This window comes from Petaurus breviceps, unplaced genomic scaffold (assembly GCF_028583685.1).
Source record: "Petaurus breviceps papuanus isolate PSGF00001 unplaced genomic scaffold, PetGlider_PUasm1.0 688, whole genome shotgun sequence".
NCBI lineage: Eukaryota > Metazoa > Chordata > Mammalia > Diprotodontia > Petauridae > Petaurus > Petaurus breviceps.
The window spans coordinates 24,342,458-24,360,874 of NW_027186457.1; the positions used below are offsets into that span (position 1 = coordinate 24,342,458).

General features: G+C 40.9%; 1 protein-coding gene across 3 annotated transcripts in view; it reads right to left on the reverse strand.

The window, feature by feature from the left end:
- ATP11B (ATPase phospholipid transporting 11B (putative)) overlaps positions 1–16,123 on the reverse strand; it is a 144,170-nt gene extending 128,047 nt beyond the window's left edge. For 2 of the 3 annotated variants that reach the window (XM_069104796.1, XM_069104797.1), the window contains exon 1: positions 15,869–16,123. In XM_069104796.1, coding sequence (XP_068960897.1) covers positions 15,869–15,895 — 27 coding nt within the window. In that variant the 5' untranslated portion in view covers positions 15,896–16,123. The remainder of the gene's footprint in view (positions 1–15,868) is intronic. The other variant, XM_069104795.1, reaches the window with a different exon arrangement.
- Between the last annotated feature and the right edge of the window lie 2,294 nt (positions 16,124–18,417).

Here is an 18,417-nt window from a genome sequence, read left to right on the forward strand (position 1 = left end):
GTCATATGCAAAATTCAAAAGGAAGAAAGATTTTATATATGGCAATGGGGTGAAAGGGATATGCATTTTTATAGCGCCTATGCAGGAAATCCTCCAGATATTTCTGTGGATTATATTAAGTCACAGAACAACTCACAGCTTACTTAATATGATCCATGATTACTAAAGGAAAATCAGTCTAACAATCTATATGGGAAAACTAAATGAATGAAAAATGCTTATGGCCCAGATCATAACATGCATATGGCCATTGCATTGAGTTAGAATGACATTAAACATATTTAGGACAAGCACTATAAATAGAAAATGAGATGAACCTAAAATTGGAGGAAGGGAGTAGGGTGGAATTTTATTTTGAGAAACAGCACTGTATTTTTAAAGATCCTAATCTGCTCCACAGTGGGAAGATGTACTTTTTCAAGACAAATGCTCTCCCAGTGATGCAATATGTCTGTCTATCTTGGTATACTATAATTTCCAAGGAATTAAAATGGCAAATGAACCAAGTCCAGAGGCCTGAAGATAAATCATTCCACCTAACTTTGTGTGAGAGAGGTGATGAACTTAAAATCTAAAAGGAGATACATTTTTTTTTTTAAAGCAACTAGGATTAAGTAACTTGCTCAAGGTTACAAGGCCAGTTATTTCTGGGTGTGGTGCTAAGTATCTGAGCCCGGATTTGATCCCAAGTCCCCCCGACTCTGGGGCTGGCGCTCTTACTCACTACTCACTGCACCACCTGGCCGCCCCTAAGCAATTGCGGTTAAGTAACTTGCTCAAAGTTACATGGCCAGGTGTTTCTGGGTGGGTGCTAAGTATCTGAGCCCGGATTCGATCCCAGGTCTCCCGACTCTGGGGCTGGTGCTCTTACTCACTGCACCACCTGGCCACCCCAAGGAGATACATTCTTGCATGCAGCCAATGATGGGAATTTGCTTTAGATGTCCGTCATGAAGGTTTTGTTTTCTCTTTTTTGTTGTTGTTCAATGGGTGTGGGGAGGGCAGTGAAAAGGAGACATAAAATTTAAAATAAATAATCTGGAGTGTCAACAGGCAATCACAACTTCAAGAAACTTACATGAAAACTAGGTTTATTAGAAGAGAAATGAACGTGCATGTGGAGCCCAAAGAGTTCACAACAAAAGGAGAAGACACAAATCTCCACCTAAAACGGTGGGCTATGGGAGGGGGAAAGGTGCAGTTAAGGTAAGAAAAGGACAAAACCCCTCCCAAAGGGGAGGAACAAGGTGATGGCAAAAGCCACGTTCTTTTCCCTTGGGAGCTGTTACCAGATTATGAAGATAGGAGGGTCTGCTTATCTATAAGGGTCCTAATTGCACAAGCAGTTTCCCAGCCTCATGCAGACTGACTGGAGACCGTCTTGACTCCAAAAGACACATAGGGAGTCCAGTTTGGGGTGCAAAAAAAAATTACATCAGCTCAGGGGGAGCTCTGTCCTTGACAAGAGGGTCTCCTGCATACTCTGGGTCATGTTTCTGGAAGATATGGCAACTCAAAAAGACAAATTCAGGGGACCCCTTAACAGGGGGAGAGGAAGCTGCAAGTGACACAAAGAGCAATGGCACATGAGCAGGGGCAGGGAAACTATAGTATATTTCTGTCACTTGAGAAATGGCATGAATAAATGAATGAATCAAAGAGAAACATTTATTAAGTATGTAATATGTACCAAGCACGGTACTATGTGCTGGAGATACAAATACAAAAAAAGAAATAATCCTTGCCTAAATTCTGATGAAGAAAGAAAATGCAGATAGGGTGTTGATTTGAGAAGGGAGTTTTAGTCCGGGGAGTCACAGGTAAGCCGACAGACATGACAGACATTTGCAGAAACAATGGTAGTACTAATGTGCTCATTACCCCCAGTGTAAGGGGTGAAAGGACAACACAACAGCAGGGGAATGGCAAGGTAGCCTGGGTGCACAGCTGGAAAGGGTGTGAAGGTGAATGAGTTATAGGGTCTGATGCATATAGTAGATTAAGAGGATTAGTTTGCACTAGGTCACCAAGCAAGGCTTCTAGGCTCCCCGGTATGGACAGGGGGAAGGGACTCTCTTAGTACAATATAGAGATTCACTACAGCATGTACTGACTGGTCCAGGTACAGAGGAGGGTAGTAGAGGCAGGCAGATGGCAAGACAGTCTGAGTAGACAGCTGCAGGGGACCAGTACCTTTTGCACTGAATCTCTGCACTCCCCCTGTCAATCCTCTCCTCTGGAATCTATACTCTGAAGCCCAGAAGCCTTGCTTGGTGACCGAGTGCAAATTAGCCCACTCAACCTGCTAGATGCCTCTGACCCTTGTACCTCATTCACCTTTACATCCTTTCCAGCTGTGTAACCAGGCTACCTTGCCATCTGCCTGCTGTCTCGTGTGTGCACTGCTTGGGTTCTGGGGCCATTTAGATGTAGTGACATAAGAAATGCCAAGAAGAAAATGTGTATCTAAATAAGAGGTGGACCAGTTGTGTGGCATGTGATATAAGGGAAACCTGATGGACAGCTTAAATGCTCTATTCATACCCTCAAAATACTGAGACCTAGAGAAAGGTCTCCAGTATGCTGAACAGATCCACTGTGGAGGAAATATAATGGATATAACGAAAATAACTGAAATTCCTATCTCATTCCTGTGAAGATGATGTGGCGAATGTCAATACTACAATTGGATGGTATATCTATTTAAAAGGAACATGAAATTTTACTCGCACTGCTAAATAATTAGGTGACTATATCAATATATCATTGCAAAAATGTCTCTGAGATGACATACTATGAAATATGGCTGTGTGAAAGGTTATTTGGAAAATTTTTCAGTAAATAGCTCAGCAATAAAAACAAAATGAGGCCTGGTATGAAACCTGGCAAGTTTTAAATAAACAGCAGAGAAAATATAAGAAGATAGCAATCAGAAAAAGAAAGCTATAAAACAGACAATTTTCTACATTTTTAACATTCTAGTATTTCCCTGTATAAAATCAAAAACAAAATAATGAAGTTGAAACTATGCCCCACAAGTAACTAAATTGTGCATATTTCTTTGCACTAGACCAACTCCTTAAAGAAATAAAAAAGAGAGGAAAAGTACCCATATGTACAAATACATTTACATCACTCTTTTTTGTTGTAGCAAAGAACTGGAAATTAAGAGCAGTATCTATCAATACAGCAGTGGCTGAACAAACTGTGACACTTAACTTTCACTGATGTAATGACCAATCACAATCCTAAAGATGGATGGACTCAAGGTGCAGAATCAAGACATACTTTCATACATGCCAATATGGAAATTTGTTACAAGGGTTTTATTTACTTTTCAATAAGGGGAGGGATAAAGGAAGAGGGACCTAATGAAAAGGCTGCCCAAAAAATAAAAATAAAAAGGAGGGTCACTGAAACATTAAAAACAAACAAAAAAATCATGTAGATAAGAACAAAAGGAAGTGCAAAAGGAAATATGGAAAAGCAGGATAGCTTTGAAAGTTATGCATTCAATATTTAAAAAGAAAAATCAAGGTATATGTCATAAATTCACAGAGGACAGACAATCCTGTTTTTCTGTTCTATTTTGTATGTGGGAATGATCGTTTTATTTGGTGTTTACCTGCAGGATTAAAAAAAAAAATTTAACAAAGCTTGCCCAATGAAATGACAGCATATTTTTTACATCTTTATATTTGACAATTTAAATATGAGAAATGAAATCAACTACTACTAGCAACCACCAACTTTGAGAGAGCATAATTAGGAAGGCACATAATTCTCTTGCACAATTAGTGGATGAACTGACAGTATTTATATGCCAGTTTAACTCTAAGACATAGTAGTCTTCTTCAGTGACCAGAACTAAAGGGACTAGCAGCAGGTAGGTAAAGTAAGTTTCTGATCCAGATGCCAAGATAACAACAGAATGTAGAGGAAAGAGATGCCCCTGGCATTTCAAGTTTTTTTTTTTAAATGGGAAAATGCAGTCAGAATGATCTTTATATGTAATAGGTTCTATAATCCTATTAGTATAGGGTCAAGTACATTAAATTAAGATAGGTTCTTGTAAGCTGTACTAGGAACATAGCAACCTGTAAAACACTGTTTCTACAAGAAGTTCTAAATAGTGTTAAAGTTAGAAGGGGCATTAGAGTTACCTTGTCCAAAATTCTTATCTTTTGGATAAGGATGAGGAAATTTAAGATCAGACAACATAAGTGACTTGCCCAAAGTTACACAGGCAACAAGTGGGAAAACTGGATATAATACAATACAATACAACATAATATAATATATAATATACAATATAACAATATAATATAATATAATACAATATAATATAATAAATATAATATATTATAACATAATACAATATAATATAATGTAATACAATATAACATAACATAATATGATATGCAAATATATATGTGTGTGTACATATATATAGATACATATATATATGTATGTGTGTGTGTTTATAAAATGAGTTGGGAGTGACTGGGCCTCCATAATATTATGTTCACTCAACAGTCAAGAGACAGCAAAGTGGCTCTTGCTGTCCCATACATGAAGCTGAAACTCCCTGGATCTTTGGCCCAACAATAAATGTTAAAGTTAAGATCTTTTTTTTTAATAATGTGCACAAAATATACACTGCTCTAAAGATACTGAACTATTCCTTCTTTCTCTCCCTTCTGTGGTAAGGCACCGATTTCATTCACAACATCCCCATATGATTTCTTCTCTTTAAATTTCCAGGTAAAGAAGTAGCAGTCAACAATGGAAGAACTTCTACTCTGCTCAGAATCTGAGATAAAAGTATGAACTCACAATGTGGGTTTTGAAGAAGAGCAATCCTATAATCCCTACCATTTAATTGGCTTCACATAATAATACAGGCTAGTTATAAAGCCCATCTTGTTTTCGTTCCTTTTGAAAAACAGCATGGTGGTGAAATGGATGAAAGCAATGGATATTCATTAGTCATCTTAGTCTTTTTTTCTTTATTCTAGAAGTATTCTTTCAACTTGTATAAAAAGATTCCACTAAAGAGATCTTAAAATTACAGAAAGGGAAGAGACCTCACAGGCCACTCAATTTGTAACTGAACTGAAATCCCCTTGACACCACCACCACCAAGTGAGAGAGGGAACTTACTATTTCCTGAAGTAGGGCAGTTTTAATTATTAATTTTTATGCAAAAAACAAAATTTGCCCTTTTGCAACTTCTATTCTTTACTCCTGTTCCCCAAGGTCAAACAGAGCGTTAAATTCTCTCTCCACTTAAGAGGTCTTCAAAATGCTTATGGATAGCTTTTATATGAACTTTTATTGGTCTACTCTCTAAGCTAAATATCTTTCAATCAATCTTCATCTGGTATGAACTCCAGATCTTTCACCATGCTGGATGTTCTCTTCTAGACCCTCTCTGACTTAACAGTGTTCTTGAATAATTTCTTTTCATAAAATTTAAACTATGATCTAAGTTTTGAATGACGACTATTCAGGTAAACCAAAAAAAGAATTTAAGCCAACTATCAAATATTTAAAGAATAATTAATATCAATACTACAAAAATTATTATCAAAAACTCAGGGAAAAAAAGGGCTCCTCCAAACTCCTTTCACAAGAAATATAATCCTAATACCTCGATCTGAGAAAGATACAGCCAAAAAAAAAAAAGAGAGAGAAAGAATCATAGAACAATATCATTAAGAGAGTAGCGTTTCAAAAATTTTAAATAAAATACTGCCAGACTAAAGCAATTTATTCAAGAAATCATGACAATACAATAAAAATGGCAATGCTATAAAAATGGATTTAATGCTACAGAATATAAATTAAAATATAAAAGGGATATTTTACAAAGTTAGATAAAACAATAATAAAATTTATTTGAAGGAAGACAAGATCAAGAATGGCAAGGGAAATACTAAAAGGTAGGAATGAAAGAAGAATAGCACTTCCAGATTTTAAACTATATCATATAAGCAACAATAATCAAAACTCCTTGGCACAAGTTTAAAAAAATAGAAAAGTTGACAGCCTAGACAAGGGAAAATCAGAAATAAGGGAACTCAGTAATCCAGTGTTTGATAAATTCAAAACCACAATTTAGTAAAGAACTGCTTATTTGATAAGGATTCCTAGCAAAACTGGAAAACAGTTTGGAAGAAATTAGGCTTAGACTGGTATCTCACACCATATTCTACAATAAATTCAAAAAGATCATGTAACTTGAAAAGAAACAGATCATATAACTTTCACAGATATTAGTTGTAGAAGAATTGTTAACTAAATGGGGGAGTGAGGAAATTAAAAAAGATAAAACTGATAAATCTGATTACATAAAATTGAAATGCTTTTGCACAATGTTAAAGCATCTAAGATTAAAAAAAGGGATGTAGTTGACTGGGAAAAAATCTTTGTATTAAGTATTTCTGGTAAGTTTGGTATCTAAAATACAAAGACAAGAGAAATACATAAAATCAAAAGTCATTCTCCAACAGACAAGAGGTGGAAGGATATGAACAAATGTTTCTCAAAAGAAGTTTGCAAATGTATAACTACCATGAGAATGCACCAAATTACTAATAAGAAAAATGCAAATCAAAACAGCCCTGAGGTTTCTTTAACCTCATACTCAGCAAATGAACAGAGATGATAAAAGACAGGGACAAGCAATTTTGGAGGGGTTGTAGAAAGACAGGCAGGTGTATGTATGGCGGGAGGGGGAGGGGTGACAGTGCGGGCACAGGACATGAGTTAAAGCTAAGCAGTGCAACAGATGGGAAAGGTAGAGCTGGCTAACCAGGGATGGCCCTCTTTGAGGAGAGGTTAGGGGAAGAGTATTTTGTTCCAGCCTCCAGACCTCCAATCAAAGGGACTTAGGAAACTAAAGGTACTAAAGAAGTATGACTACCAAAGCTGAAGCAATCTCAGTTATGATGAGTTTCGAGCAAATGAATTTATGGGGAAAAGGGAGGGAAGAGGGAGAGAATGACGGTAGAGTCAAAACCAGCTGATGGGAAATAGCTGACTATAAGGAAGCATGGAGATACATGATGTATATAAACTGATGCAACATGAATGAAGCAGAGCCAGGAAAACAATATATACTACTATTTCAACAACGTAAATGGAAAGAATGATCACCAAAAGCAATAAAAAATTAATGCTACAAAATTATTTTTAAAAAAAAGTTTGACTCCAAAGAAGAGATCTGAGAAGACACTGCTTTTTCCACTGGAGTGTCCTCAGGTGTGAACACTGCACATACTGCACATAAAATGATTGGATGTGGTGCAATCCCTGGTGTTAATATCGTTTGGTTTTGCAGAATTTTTCTTCTCTTCCTTTTTAAAAAAAAATTCTTTGGTATATGGGATGGTTCTCTAGGACAGAGAAGGAGGAATATTAAGGAAATCTAGTCAATGTAAAAACACAGCAGATAAAAATCTATTTTTAGAAAAAAATGTAAATTCAATGTTATATAGGATACTTTTATAATTAAACATTTGGAGATAATTCAACAACTAAAATTCTAACATAAGAAACAACAGAAAATTAAATTTATCTCCTTTTATATTACTAACATCAAAAAAATCATCATTTTGGTTTCCTCTCAGATCTATACCAAAATCAAATAATTTCCTCTAGACTGCTGGTTTCCAGTCCAAAGAAATAATAGAGGATAAATGCATGCGTCATTTATTTCACTGGGGAAAAACTGGGCTAGTTGTGATTATACATATGAAAGTATCTAACCTGAAATCTTTCTTTAAAGGTAAACATCTTGAAGTAATTCCTCATAAAAGCGATCATTCCAAAACAAGCATTCTTAGAAATTTTAGGACAACAAACTAAACTAGAATTCAAGAGAACTATTGAGGATTCACTCAAAATGAAACCATAAAGGGCATAAATCGATGTCTGAAAGTCTACAGGAAAATAAGAGTTGGGGGGTGAAAACTAGATTCAGAGAGGAATAATTTCCTGATGTAAGTTTTCACACATGGAAAAGGCAAGTCCTAAGCAAAGAATTAACTAAAAAGCATTTAGACAACTGTGGAACCTGCCTGAAACAGGCTGGCAGGCATAGCAAACAAATCATATGGTTATTTGTCTATTACCTAACTGTTAACTAAATCCAAAAACATGCTTGCTCTCACAGAACAGTCTATCGAGAAGTAAGACAACATGCCAACAACTACATACAAACAAGATCCACATAGGATTAATTGGAAATAATCTCAAAAAGAAGGACACTAAGATTAAGGACTGGAAAAGCCTTCTTGCAGAAAGGGAGGCTTCTCATGAGACTTAAAGAAAGCCAAGGAAGTCAGGAGATGGAGAGGAAGAAGGAGAGAATCCTAGGCACAGCAAAGAACCAGTGACAATGCCAGAGATAGAGTCTTGCTCCAGGAACAGCAAAGAGGTCAGTGTCACTGGATCACAAAGCACATGGAAGAGAGTAAAGTTTAGGAAGACTGAAAATGCAAGAAAGTACCAAGACAGGGTATTAATATTTATAATTAATATACTTAATTTATTTTATATTTAATCTTTTATATTTTAAAGAGAGGATTTTATATTTAATCCTAGAGGTCAGAAAAAGCCACAGAAGTTGGAGAGAGGCATGGTCAGCTTTAAGATCAATTTGACAGCTTCGTGGAGGATAAACCGAAGTTGGGAAAGCAGTGGGGGAGGAAGACCAACCACCAGGCTATGGTAGTGGTCTAGCTGTGAGGCCATGAGGGCCTATACCACAGTGGTGGAATGGCCACAGGCAGTTCTCTACCTCTTGGGGGCTAGCAGGGTTACATGTCCATGTGATAAGCAACTGTAGAAACAAGCATGTCAGGTCAAAAGTCTCCAGCACCAATTTTCCAAGTATGCTTATGCCAAAGGCCATCTATCCATATGTTGCTGAGACCCTAGAAAAATACTTAACAGGACTGGCAGTGCTAACACTTTGGAAACATCTAGCTTGAGAAATTCTAGTTATTGCTGCTAAGAATTTTAAGATTCCTGTCTAGGGGGCGGCCAGGTGGCACAATGAGTAAGAGCACCGGCCCCAGAGTCGGGATGACCTGGGATCAAATTCAGGCTCAGATACTTACCACCACACCCAGAAATAACTTGCCATGTAACCTTGAGCAAGTTACTTAACCCCAATTGCTTTAAAAAAAAAAAAAAGAATCCTGTCCAAAAGACCCAGTCTAAAAAAAAATGCCTAAATTCAAACCACCCAAAAAAATATGTGACAGCCACACTCAAACAAAGCTGTTTGAAGTGAAGAAATTGAAAAAACCCCTCCAAAACTGACTTTGCCACATGTCACTTTCTCCAAAACAGAAACAGAGTGTGAGGGACTGGAGAACACAGCCCCAGTGAAGGAGGCTCCCAGGTCTTGCACTCTCCAAGAAGGAGGTTTGTATTTTGTCTTCTAAAGCAGCAAAAACTGAAAAGAAAGCTGGGCTTCTTTCCTAGGCACTCACATTTGCCTAATATATATTACTAACAATGTGAAAATGCATTTTTACAATAGAATGTAAAGTAAAACTGAGTACACATATAAACAAAGACAATTTTGCTTAACATGAAACAGAATACAACGTCCATCTCAAAACTTTAAATCTTAAAAAAATAGTTTCATCTTTACCTGCCTATAAATATTTCAAAATAAGTGGTTCCCCTTTTTTGTTTGTTTTTGGGTTTTTTTTTGCTTTTTGGAGGGCAACTGGGGTTAAGCGACTTGCTCAAGGTCACACAGCTAGTAAGTGTTAAGTGTCTGAGGCCGCATTTGAACTCAGGTCCTCCGGACCCCAGGGCTAATAATGTATTTACTGAGCCACCTAGCAGCCCCCAGTGGTTCCCTTTTTAATCTTACACATTTTATTTTATGCATTTAAAAACATTTTTCTAAGGAGTCCACGTGTTTCACTGGACTGACAGAAGTGTTCGTGCCACACAAACACACGTTAAGAATCTGTTCTACAACTGGGCATAGATCATTATCTAACACCATATACCAAAATCAAATCTAAATGGGTGCATGACCTAGGTATAAAGGTTGATACTGTAAGCAGTCTCGGAAAACAAGGAATAGTTTACCTGTCAGATTTGTGGAGAGGGAAAGACTTTATGACTAAACAAGAATTAGAGAACATTATAAAATGTAAAATGGATAATTTTGACTACATGAAATTGAAAAGCTTCTGTACAAACAAAGCCAATGTAACCAAGATTAAGAGGGAGGTAGGAAACTGGGAAAGAATCTTTACAACCTATGTCTCTGGCAAAGGACTCATTTCTAAAATATACAGAGAACTGAGTCAAATTTATAAGAATACATGTCATTCCCCAATTGATAAATGGTCAAAGGATATGAACAGGCAATTTTCAGAGAAAGAAATTAAAAGATATCTATAAGCACCTGAAGAAATGCTCTAAATCACTTTTGATTAGAGAAATGCAAATCAAAACAACTCTGAGGTACCACATCTCACCAGTCAGATTGGCTAAGATGACAAAACAGGAAAATGACAAATGCTGGAGAGGATGTGGGCAAATTGGAACACTAATGCATTGCTGGTGGAGTTGTGAACTGATCCAGCCTTTCTGGAGAGCAATCTGGAATTATGCCCAAAGGGCTATAAATACTTTCATACCCTTTGATCCAGCAATACCACTACTAGGGTTATATCCCAAAGAGATCATAGAAATGGGAGAAAGACCCATATGTACAAAAATGTTTATAGCAGCTCTTTTTGTGGTAGCAAAGAATTGGAAATTAAGGGGGTGCCCATCAATTGGGGAATGGCTGAACAAGTTGTGGTATATGCATGTTATGGAATACTATTGTGCTATAAAAAACGAGGAGCAGACGGTCTTCATATTTACCTGGAAAGGCTTATACAAACTGATGCTGAGAGTAGAACCAGGAGAAATTTGTACACAATTACAGACACAATGTATGTGTGATGACCAACTTTGATAGACTGGACTCTTCTCAGCAATGCAGTGATATAAGTCAATCCCAAAAGACTCATGATGGAGAGAAATATGTGCATCCAGAGAAAGAACTAGAAAGAACTGAGTTTATATCCAGGTGGAAGCAAAATACCTGATCTTTTTCCTTCTCTTATTTGGTTTTATGTCCTCTTTACCATTTTTCTTTCCAGCTGGTACAATCCGTCCTTATCACCTGACTAATGTATAATGTGAAAGTATTTACAGATCCTATACTTGACTATATGCCGCCATGGTGAGGAGGGGAAGGAGGGAGACAAAATGTGAAACTCAAGGAATTGTGGAATTGAATCCTGTAAACTAAAAGGAAACAAACAAATTAATTTTAAAAAAATTTTTAAAAAAGAATCTGTTCTAGAACTTGGCAATAAAATACTGGAAGACTACATGAAAAACTATGAGGAATTATCTGTTCCATTTCCATTGCAAAACTTGTAAGTCTCTAGGAGGAACAATGAAAAGTACTTGCTCACTCTGCTGTATTCACTTAACCTTTGACTGTGTTACTTTCCCCCAGAATGGCCTAATCACATACTCAGTCACTAAATCCCTATGTTGTACCCCTCTCATTACCTCTTATTCTCTCAATCCAGTGTAAAAAATAATAAAAGTGCATACCTGGGGAAGAGTCTGACGATGACACTTATTTTTACATCAATAACACTACAATGAACTCGTTCTAACTCCTTCTGTACCCCCTCCGTGAAGAAAAAGTGCCAGCTTTGTGTTTTTCACATCTTATCACTTCACTCTGAACTCTCCACTTTTCTACTCCACAGCCTTGCCAACGATGAAGTCCCTACCTCCCCCCACCTCCAGTACCTCACTACTCCCCTCTCCCAGCTCCATTGACTCACCACCCCCCTCTTCAGTTCCCAGTTGGGGAGGGATGAGCCATATCAACTTAGTCACTGCTCCTCAATAACAGGATGTGACCCCAGACTTCTTAAGGACAGGCTGTCTTTGCTTTTTGCATTTGTATCCTCATCCCCAGGGGCAGCAAGGTGACAAAGTGGATAGAGCACTGTGGCCTACTAGCTGAGTGACCCTGAGCAAGTCACTTAACTTTGCCTCAGTTCCTTATCTGTAAAATGAGCTGGAGAAGAAAGTAGCAAACCATTCAAGTATTTCTGCTAACAAAATCCTAAATGAGGTCAAGGAGAATTGGACAGGACTGAACAACAAGAAAAATACATTCAGGACCTGAAAACTTTCAAAAATGAAACTATTCATATTAGCAAATGAAAGTCAAATATAATGTTTTAGGCACACTAAATTGTTAACTGCCTAGCACTCAGTCAGTTACCTAAAATCCACAATATAGCAAAACCACAGATATATAAATGGATTACAGACTGCCAGTCACTGAAAACCGTTTGAAATAGTTAAAAAAAAATTGTTGCATTTTCTATTTAAGAAACCTCCAAAGCAGCATTAAGAAGAAAGCATATATACACACATAGTATCTGTACAGATCTGCACTGAGACTGTTAGGACACTGCGTGTCCACGTGTGTCCCTATGTGTATATATGTGTATGTACATGTACATATGCACACATACATGTATATGCAGTTGACTTAATTTTTCTCTAATCCCCCCAAAATAATTCAACCACTCACATAAGAGAACAAACACTGAGAAGCAGTTCCCAAAATGGATCCACAAAAGCTTTAAAAACCAGAAAAGACATCAACTATCACTTTAGAATAATCTCACTAAAAAGGCTTTTGTACAACTGAACTAATTAATCAATTAACTAAATTAAATAAAACATAAGACCAGAGTTTGACCAAAAGTCAAACTATTTTGTTTACACATTGTCTGCCACCTTAATGGCAGAGACTGCTTTTGCCCTTTTATATTCAAGTGCTTACAAGTTACTGGTAAAGAGTAAGAACTTAATAAATTCTTATTGGCTTGATTTGATCATTATACTGAACCAAAGTTAAAGTTTAATACTATAATATTATAATGGCATCAGAAACCTGGTAGCCTAGTAAACAGGAATATTCTAAATTTCTACTACACCTGAATCCATAATCAGTTAAAAATAAAAACATAAGCTTTAGACCATAAAATTTTAATGACATCAGAATGCCTTTAATATACAGACAGAAACCATTGTATTAAAGTTACTGTGATGTAGAGATACTCTCTGCCACTTCTGTGTGACTTTAGACAGATGACATAACTTCTTTACTCCTGAGTTTCCTTATGTGTAATATAAGGGACTTTTAGATGCCCTCTAAAATTCCTTCCAGCTTTAAATCTGTGATTCTATATCTTATCCAAATTTTGTATTGTCCCTAAGATCTATCACGGAAAATAGCAATCCATATTAGTTTAGCTGACTTTTTAAAAGAAAATCAGAATGTTGGCTGTGAAATGTGATAACCGAAAGGTAGACTTTAAAAACTAGAGAATTTTATGCTTTAAAAATACTGTACAAAAGGGAAAAGAGGTAAATCAAAATTTCATCTTACTATTACATTTCCAGAAAAATTCTGGTTCCTGTAATAACTGTGTTTTTATACTGCCCTTCAAACTAGCAAATTAAACTGCTAAATAGTAGATTATTTTAGTTCTACTTTCCTTCAAAATTATATTAATGGACATCACTACGTAGGCTGGGTTAGGCTTCTTCAGTCAGGAAAATGTGTATTCTCAATGTCACACAACTTATTTTTTTAAAGCCATGTATGTGGCAGTATCTGGAATGGTTTTCTCCCTGAATGAATTTTTTAGCATACAGAGTTTTAAGTCCCAGTCTTCTAAGGGTCTAAGGTTTTCCCATCCCCTTTTTTCTTCTACAACGATTGAAAACTGAATACAACAAAACATTCTTAAGCACCTACTATGTACAAGGCATTTGGGATACGACAAAAATGAAACAACTACTGCCTGTGAGAGGCTTATATTCTACTATAGCAATACAACAAGAGCTATATACAGATAAGACTAATACAGAGTAAATTGAGGAAAAATTGAACACTAACAACTGGGGAAATAAATGAAAGCTTCTTTGAAGTAAGATATGGCACCTGAACTTTGAAAGAAGACTAGAATTCTGAATGGTAGAGAAAAGTGGGAAAGTATTTCAAGTGTGTGAGAAGAGTTCATTTTTTTTAAAGGAAGAAACAACATAAAATAAGGGTGATAGATTGTGAAACCCCTTAAATGTCAGGTTAAGCATTTATATTTTGCCCCGGAGGAAATGAGGGCGGCGACTGCAAAGTTTTGAGTAAGAGAGCTGCAGAGTCACATAGGGAGGCTGCTTTGGCAGTTTCCAGAAGAATGAATTGGAGAATGGAAAGATTAAAGAGAGGGGTCCATTAGAAAGCCATTCCACTGGTCTAGGTAAGAGGTGGTGACCATGTGAGTGTAAAGAAGGGGGCAGATGTAAGCAATGTTGTGGACAATACTTGGCTTCTGAATCAATATAAGATAAGTGCTAAGAGTCAGGGAAGAATCAAAGATGACTCCAAAATGTTGGGTCTGGGAGACCACAAGGATAGTAGAAACAGGGAAGGCAGGAGAAGGGGTGGGCTTAGGGGGAAATGCAGATGTAGGAAACCCAGGGTAGGTTGTGTCTGCCCAAGTACGGGAGAGGTGAGTGCTTGGTGTCACACAGACCCCGGCATTTCAGTGGCCTGAAATTCACAGAGCCCACAGTGTAACATGGCAGTTAAGAAAAAAAAGGCTAATACGGTCTTTCAAGGTTGTTAATAGCATCAAAATATGGAAATACGGCATCAGAACCTATCAATCAATCAACACTGATTAAGCACCAGGTACCAAGGGATAGGCTAGGGGCACAACGGAAACAAAAGACAGACCCTGACCTCAAGAAGCTTTCACAATCCAAGGGGGCGGCCAAACACAAATGAGCTACAGCCAGAACAGAGGCAAGCATGTCAGGGAGAGGGGCTGCGCCAGGCTTCCCCTGCCCGGGCGGACACGGGCATCAGGGAGCAGAACCACTTCCCCGATGCCCGGAGTCGGGCCGGGACCTCCCTCTAAGCGCCCTCTTGCTTCTCTACAAGCCCGGAGGGCCCTGGCTCCGGTACCATGAAAGTCGCCTGCCCGGCCCTGAGCGCGGCCGCCCGGTCCGAGCCCCCCAGCCCTTTCCCGGCGGGCCCTGCCCGCACAGACCCCCGGGCTCGGATATATGGGCCAGGGCACAGGGGCCCCGGGCGGCCAGCCCCGCACCTCCCTCGGGCTGCGTGAGGCAGAGCCGTACCGCGCACAGCCGGGCGTAGCCAGCTGGACCCCGGGGCCGCCGGGTCTCCCTCGGGCCGTGTCCCTGCCCCCGGGCGCCTGGTACCCTGCCTGGCACCGAGTAAACACCAGCTACTACGCCCGCTGACTGACAGCTAGGAGGGCGGGGCCCTGGGGGCCCCCCTGCTGGCCCGACCCCCAAGGGAGCTCCGGCTCCTGCGGACTCCACAGCTGCCCCCGAGGGCGCGGGTCTGCCCCGACGTGGCCCGGCTGCAGGATCCCGAGTCCGGCCAATGAGCCCCCCGGGGCGCCTCCGGGGTACGCGCTCTACGTGGCAGAAATCGGGAGGTCCTTAAGAAATGCACCCCGGAGAGAAGGACCTGGGGGCTGGACCGAGGCAGGGGCGACACAAATGTCTGAGGACTGGTTCTGAAAAGCCCCGCGGGGGAGGGGGATTCGCTTCTCCCGTGGGGAAAGCGCTCCGCACAGTTTAAAGCGCTCTAGAGATATCAGTAACCGATACTCGTTCTCGCTGCCCAGGACGCTGCCAGGCTGCGGCGGGGCAGGCGCAGCCCCTGTCCACTCCCGCCGGCCCTGGGGACACCTACCAGCTGCTGCCGGACCCAGCGCCACATGCCGTGGCTGTGCCCGCCTTGGGCCCGCAGGGGGATGAAGAGGACGCGGCGACGGCGGGCCAAGAGAGGCCGAGGAGGGCCCGCGGGCCCAGGCCGCCCAAGGAGGACCGAGCCGAGGACAAGGACGGGGAGGAGGCGGCGGCCACCGACGCCGTTGCTGCCGCCTCAGCCGCAGGGCCGAGCTTCGCCGCGGCCGCCTCTACGCCCCGCGCCCGCGGCGCTCCAGGGCTCCAGCGGCCGCCCCGAGGTGCGGCAGGCGCGGCCCCGGCCCCGGCGCCGCCCCCGGCCCCGCCCCCTTCCCGGAGGCCGGCCCCGTGGCCGCAGCCCGCATTATGGAGCGACCGTTGTGAGGCGACGCAGGCCGAGGACCCGCCACCGGAAGTGACGCGAGGACGCGAGGGGGGAGGGGGTCCGCAGAGAGAACAGGAAGCACCCCAACGTACCTAAAGGGCCCGCTGCGCATCTCCCCCTGCGCATCCTCCGCTGCGCACTCCCCACTGCGCACCCCTTACCGCGCACCCCTCACTGCGCACCCTCCAGCCCCCCAGCAGGGGCTTGTGCTGGTGAGGTGGCTGGTCCGAGAGCCAGAATGGGCACCAACATCCCCCAACTTTTTATATGAGGAAACTGAGGCGAGGGGCAGTCAGGTGACCAGGATCGTAGATCCATAGCCGCAAGGGATGTCACAGGCTTGCTAGTCCAACTCCTCGATTTACAAACGAGGAAACTGAGGCCGAGATAAGTTTAAATGGCTTGCCCAAGGTGGCACGGGTCACTGCGACAGGTGCGATTTGAACCCAGGTCCTGTCTCCAAATACACTTCAGTCTAGCGAGTGTAGAGGAGATTCAGCCTAGGATGCCGGGAAGCATTGGGTTTACGTGGTCCTGAACGTCCTTCTTTCGTTTGTTTAATCGTATCCCCAGCGCTTGTACCAGGCACACAGTAGGTGCTTAATAAATGCGGATTGGGTTGGTGGAATGAGGAGAGGCAGCCTGTTGTATAGGGAATAGACTTAGAGCCTGGGGAAATGGAATTTCAGAACCAGCTTCGCCACTTACCTCCTGGATGACCTTGGACAAGTCACTTGACCTCTCTGGGACTCAGTTTCCTCATCTGTCAAATGGGAATCCTTACTCCTCCAGGTCTATAATCCTATGAGGGACCTCACAACTATCAGACAAATGGGCATCCAGCCTTCTTTGGTGCTAGGGGACCCACCCTTTCCCATGGCAACCCATGCCCCTGGGGCCAGCTCCTCCTCCTCCTCTTCTTCCTCCTCCTCCTTACCTTTTTTTTTTCTGATACCCAATGGAAGACCCTGGTCCCATATAGCTTTTTCTGCCTTTATTATGTGCATCTGTCAAAAACAACAACAAAACCTCCGGGTTTGGGGTCATATGTTGATCAGTCCAAATTTCACTGCCTCACAGTTAAATAAAACTTGTGAACTCATTTGCCGGCAATTACCAGGTATGCATCAATTTGAAAGGTCTGAAATGTACCTCCTTACATCAAGAAGGAGTAAATTACCTTCTAAAGTTCATTTAAAAATAGTACCCATTGTAAATTGTCTGGGGTTTTTTTTGTTTGTTTTGAACACAGCCCTAAAGGTCACCTGTTTATCAAGTAAACTTAGAACCATGGGACATGGAGAATGCCCTTCCCAAAGGCGTCTAATTCTGTGCCCCAAATTTCAGGAGAAAGAGGGCAGTTGACTTTATATACTATGATGGAATGTCTTAAGAATGAACTCATGATGACTATATAAAGATCTTGCCCTAAAGCTCCTGAAAGCACCCATGAACTCAGAACAATCTTAATTTTCCTAGTTATTTGCCTTCCAGGTGTTTCTAACGAGCAGTGGCCCATACAGCATATTACTGTAATCCAGGCAAAGGTCCCAGAGGTGTAAGTCACCTTGAGGAGATTTGCATCAGACAGGACTTAGCACTAGGTGGAAAAAGAAAGGGGGGGGGGAAATAATTGGTGCCATTTGATTGAGTCATTCACCCAGCACTTGGAGAAATATAAACGCAAAGAAAGACATGGTCACTGCACTCTAGAAGTCTTCCCTTGGTTTATAGAGGCAGGAGACATATTAAAGAGCTAAGTGACAATGCAATGCATGAGTGATAGTGAGGAAGCCACAAGTTTCAGGGGTTCAGCAAAGGGGAGATCCTGACTGGTGGCCCCAGAATTCCAGAATCGCAGAATTGGAAGGGCATCTAGTCCAACAGGTACTTCAAAAGAAACCCACCCTACCTCACTCCTTGAAAGAAGACAACAACAAGCATTTGTTAGGCACCTACTGGGTACCAGGCTCTTTACCAGATCCTGGAGATATAAAGGCAAAAGTTAAACATCCCCTCAAAGAGCTTACTTACATTCTAATGGGGGAATAAGGGGTTGGGGTGACAAGTACATACACAAGCCTCTATAATATAAACATTTCATTCAGGAGCAAGTACAAAATGCTCTGTTTGGCATTCAAAACCCCTCATCACTTAGTCCCCTCCTACCT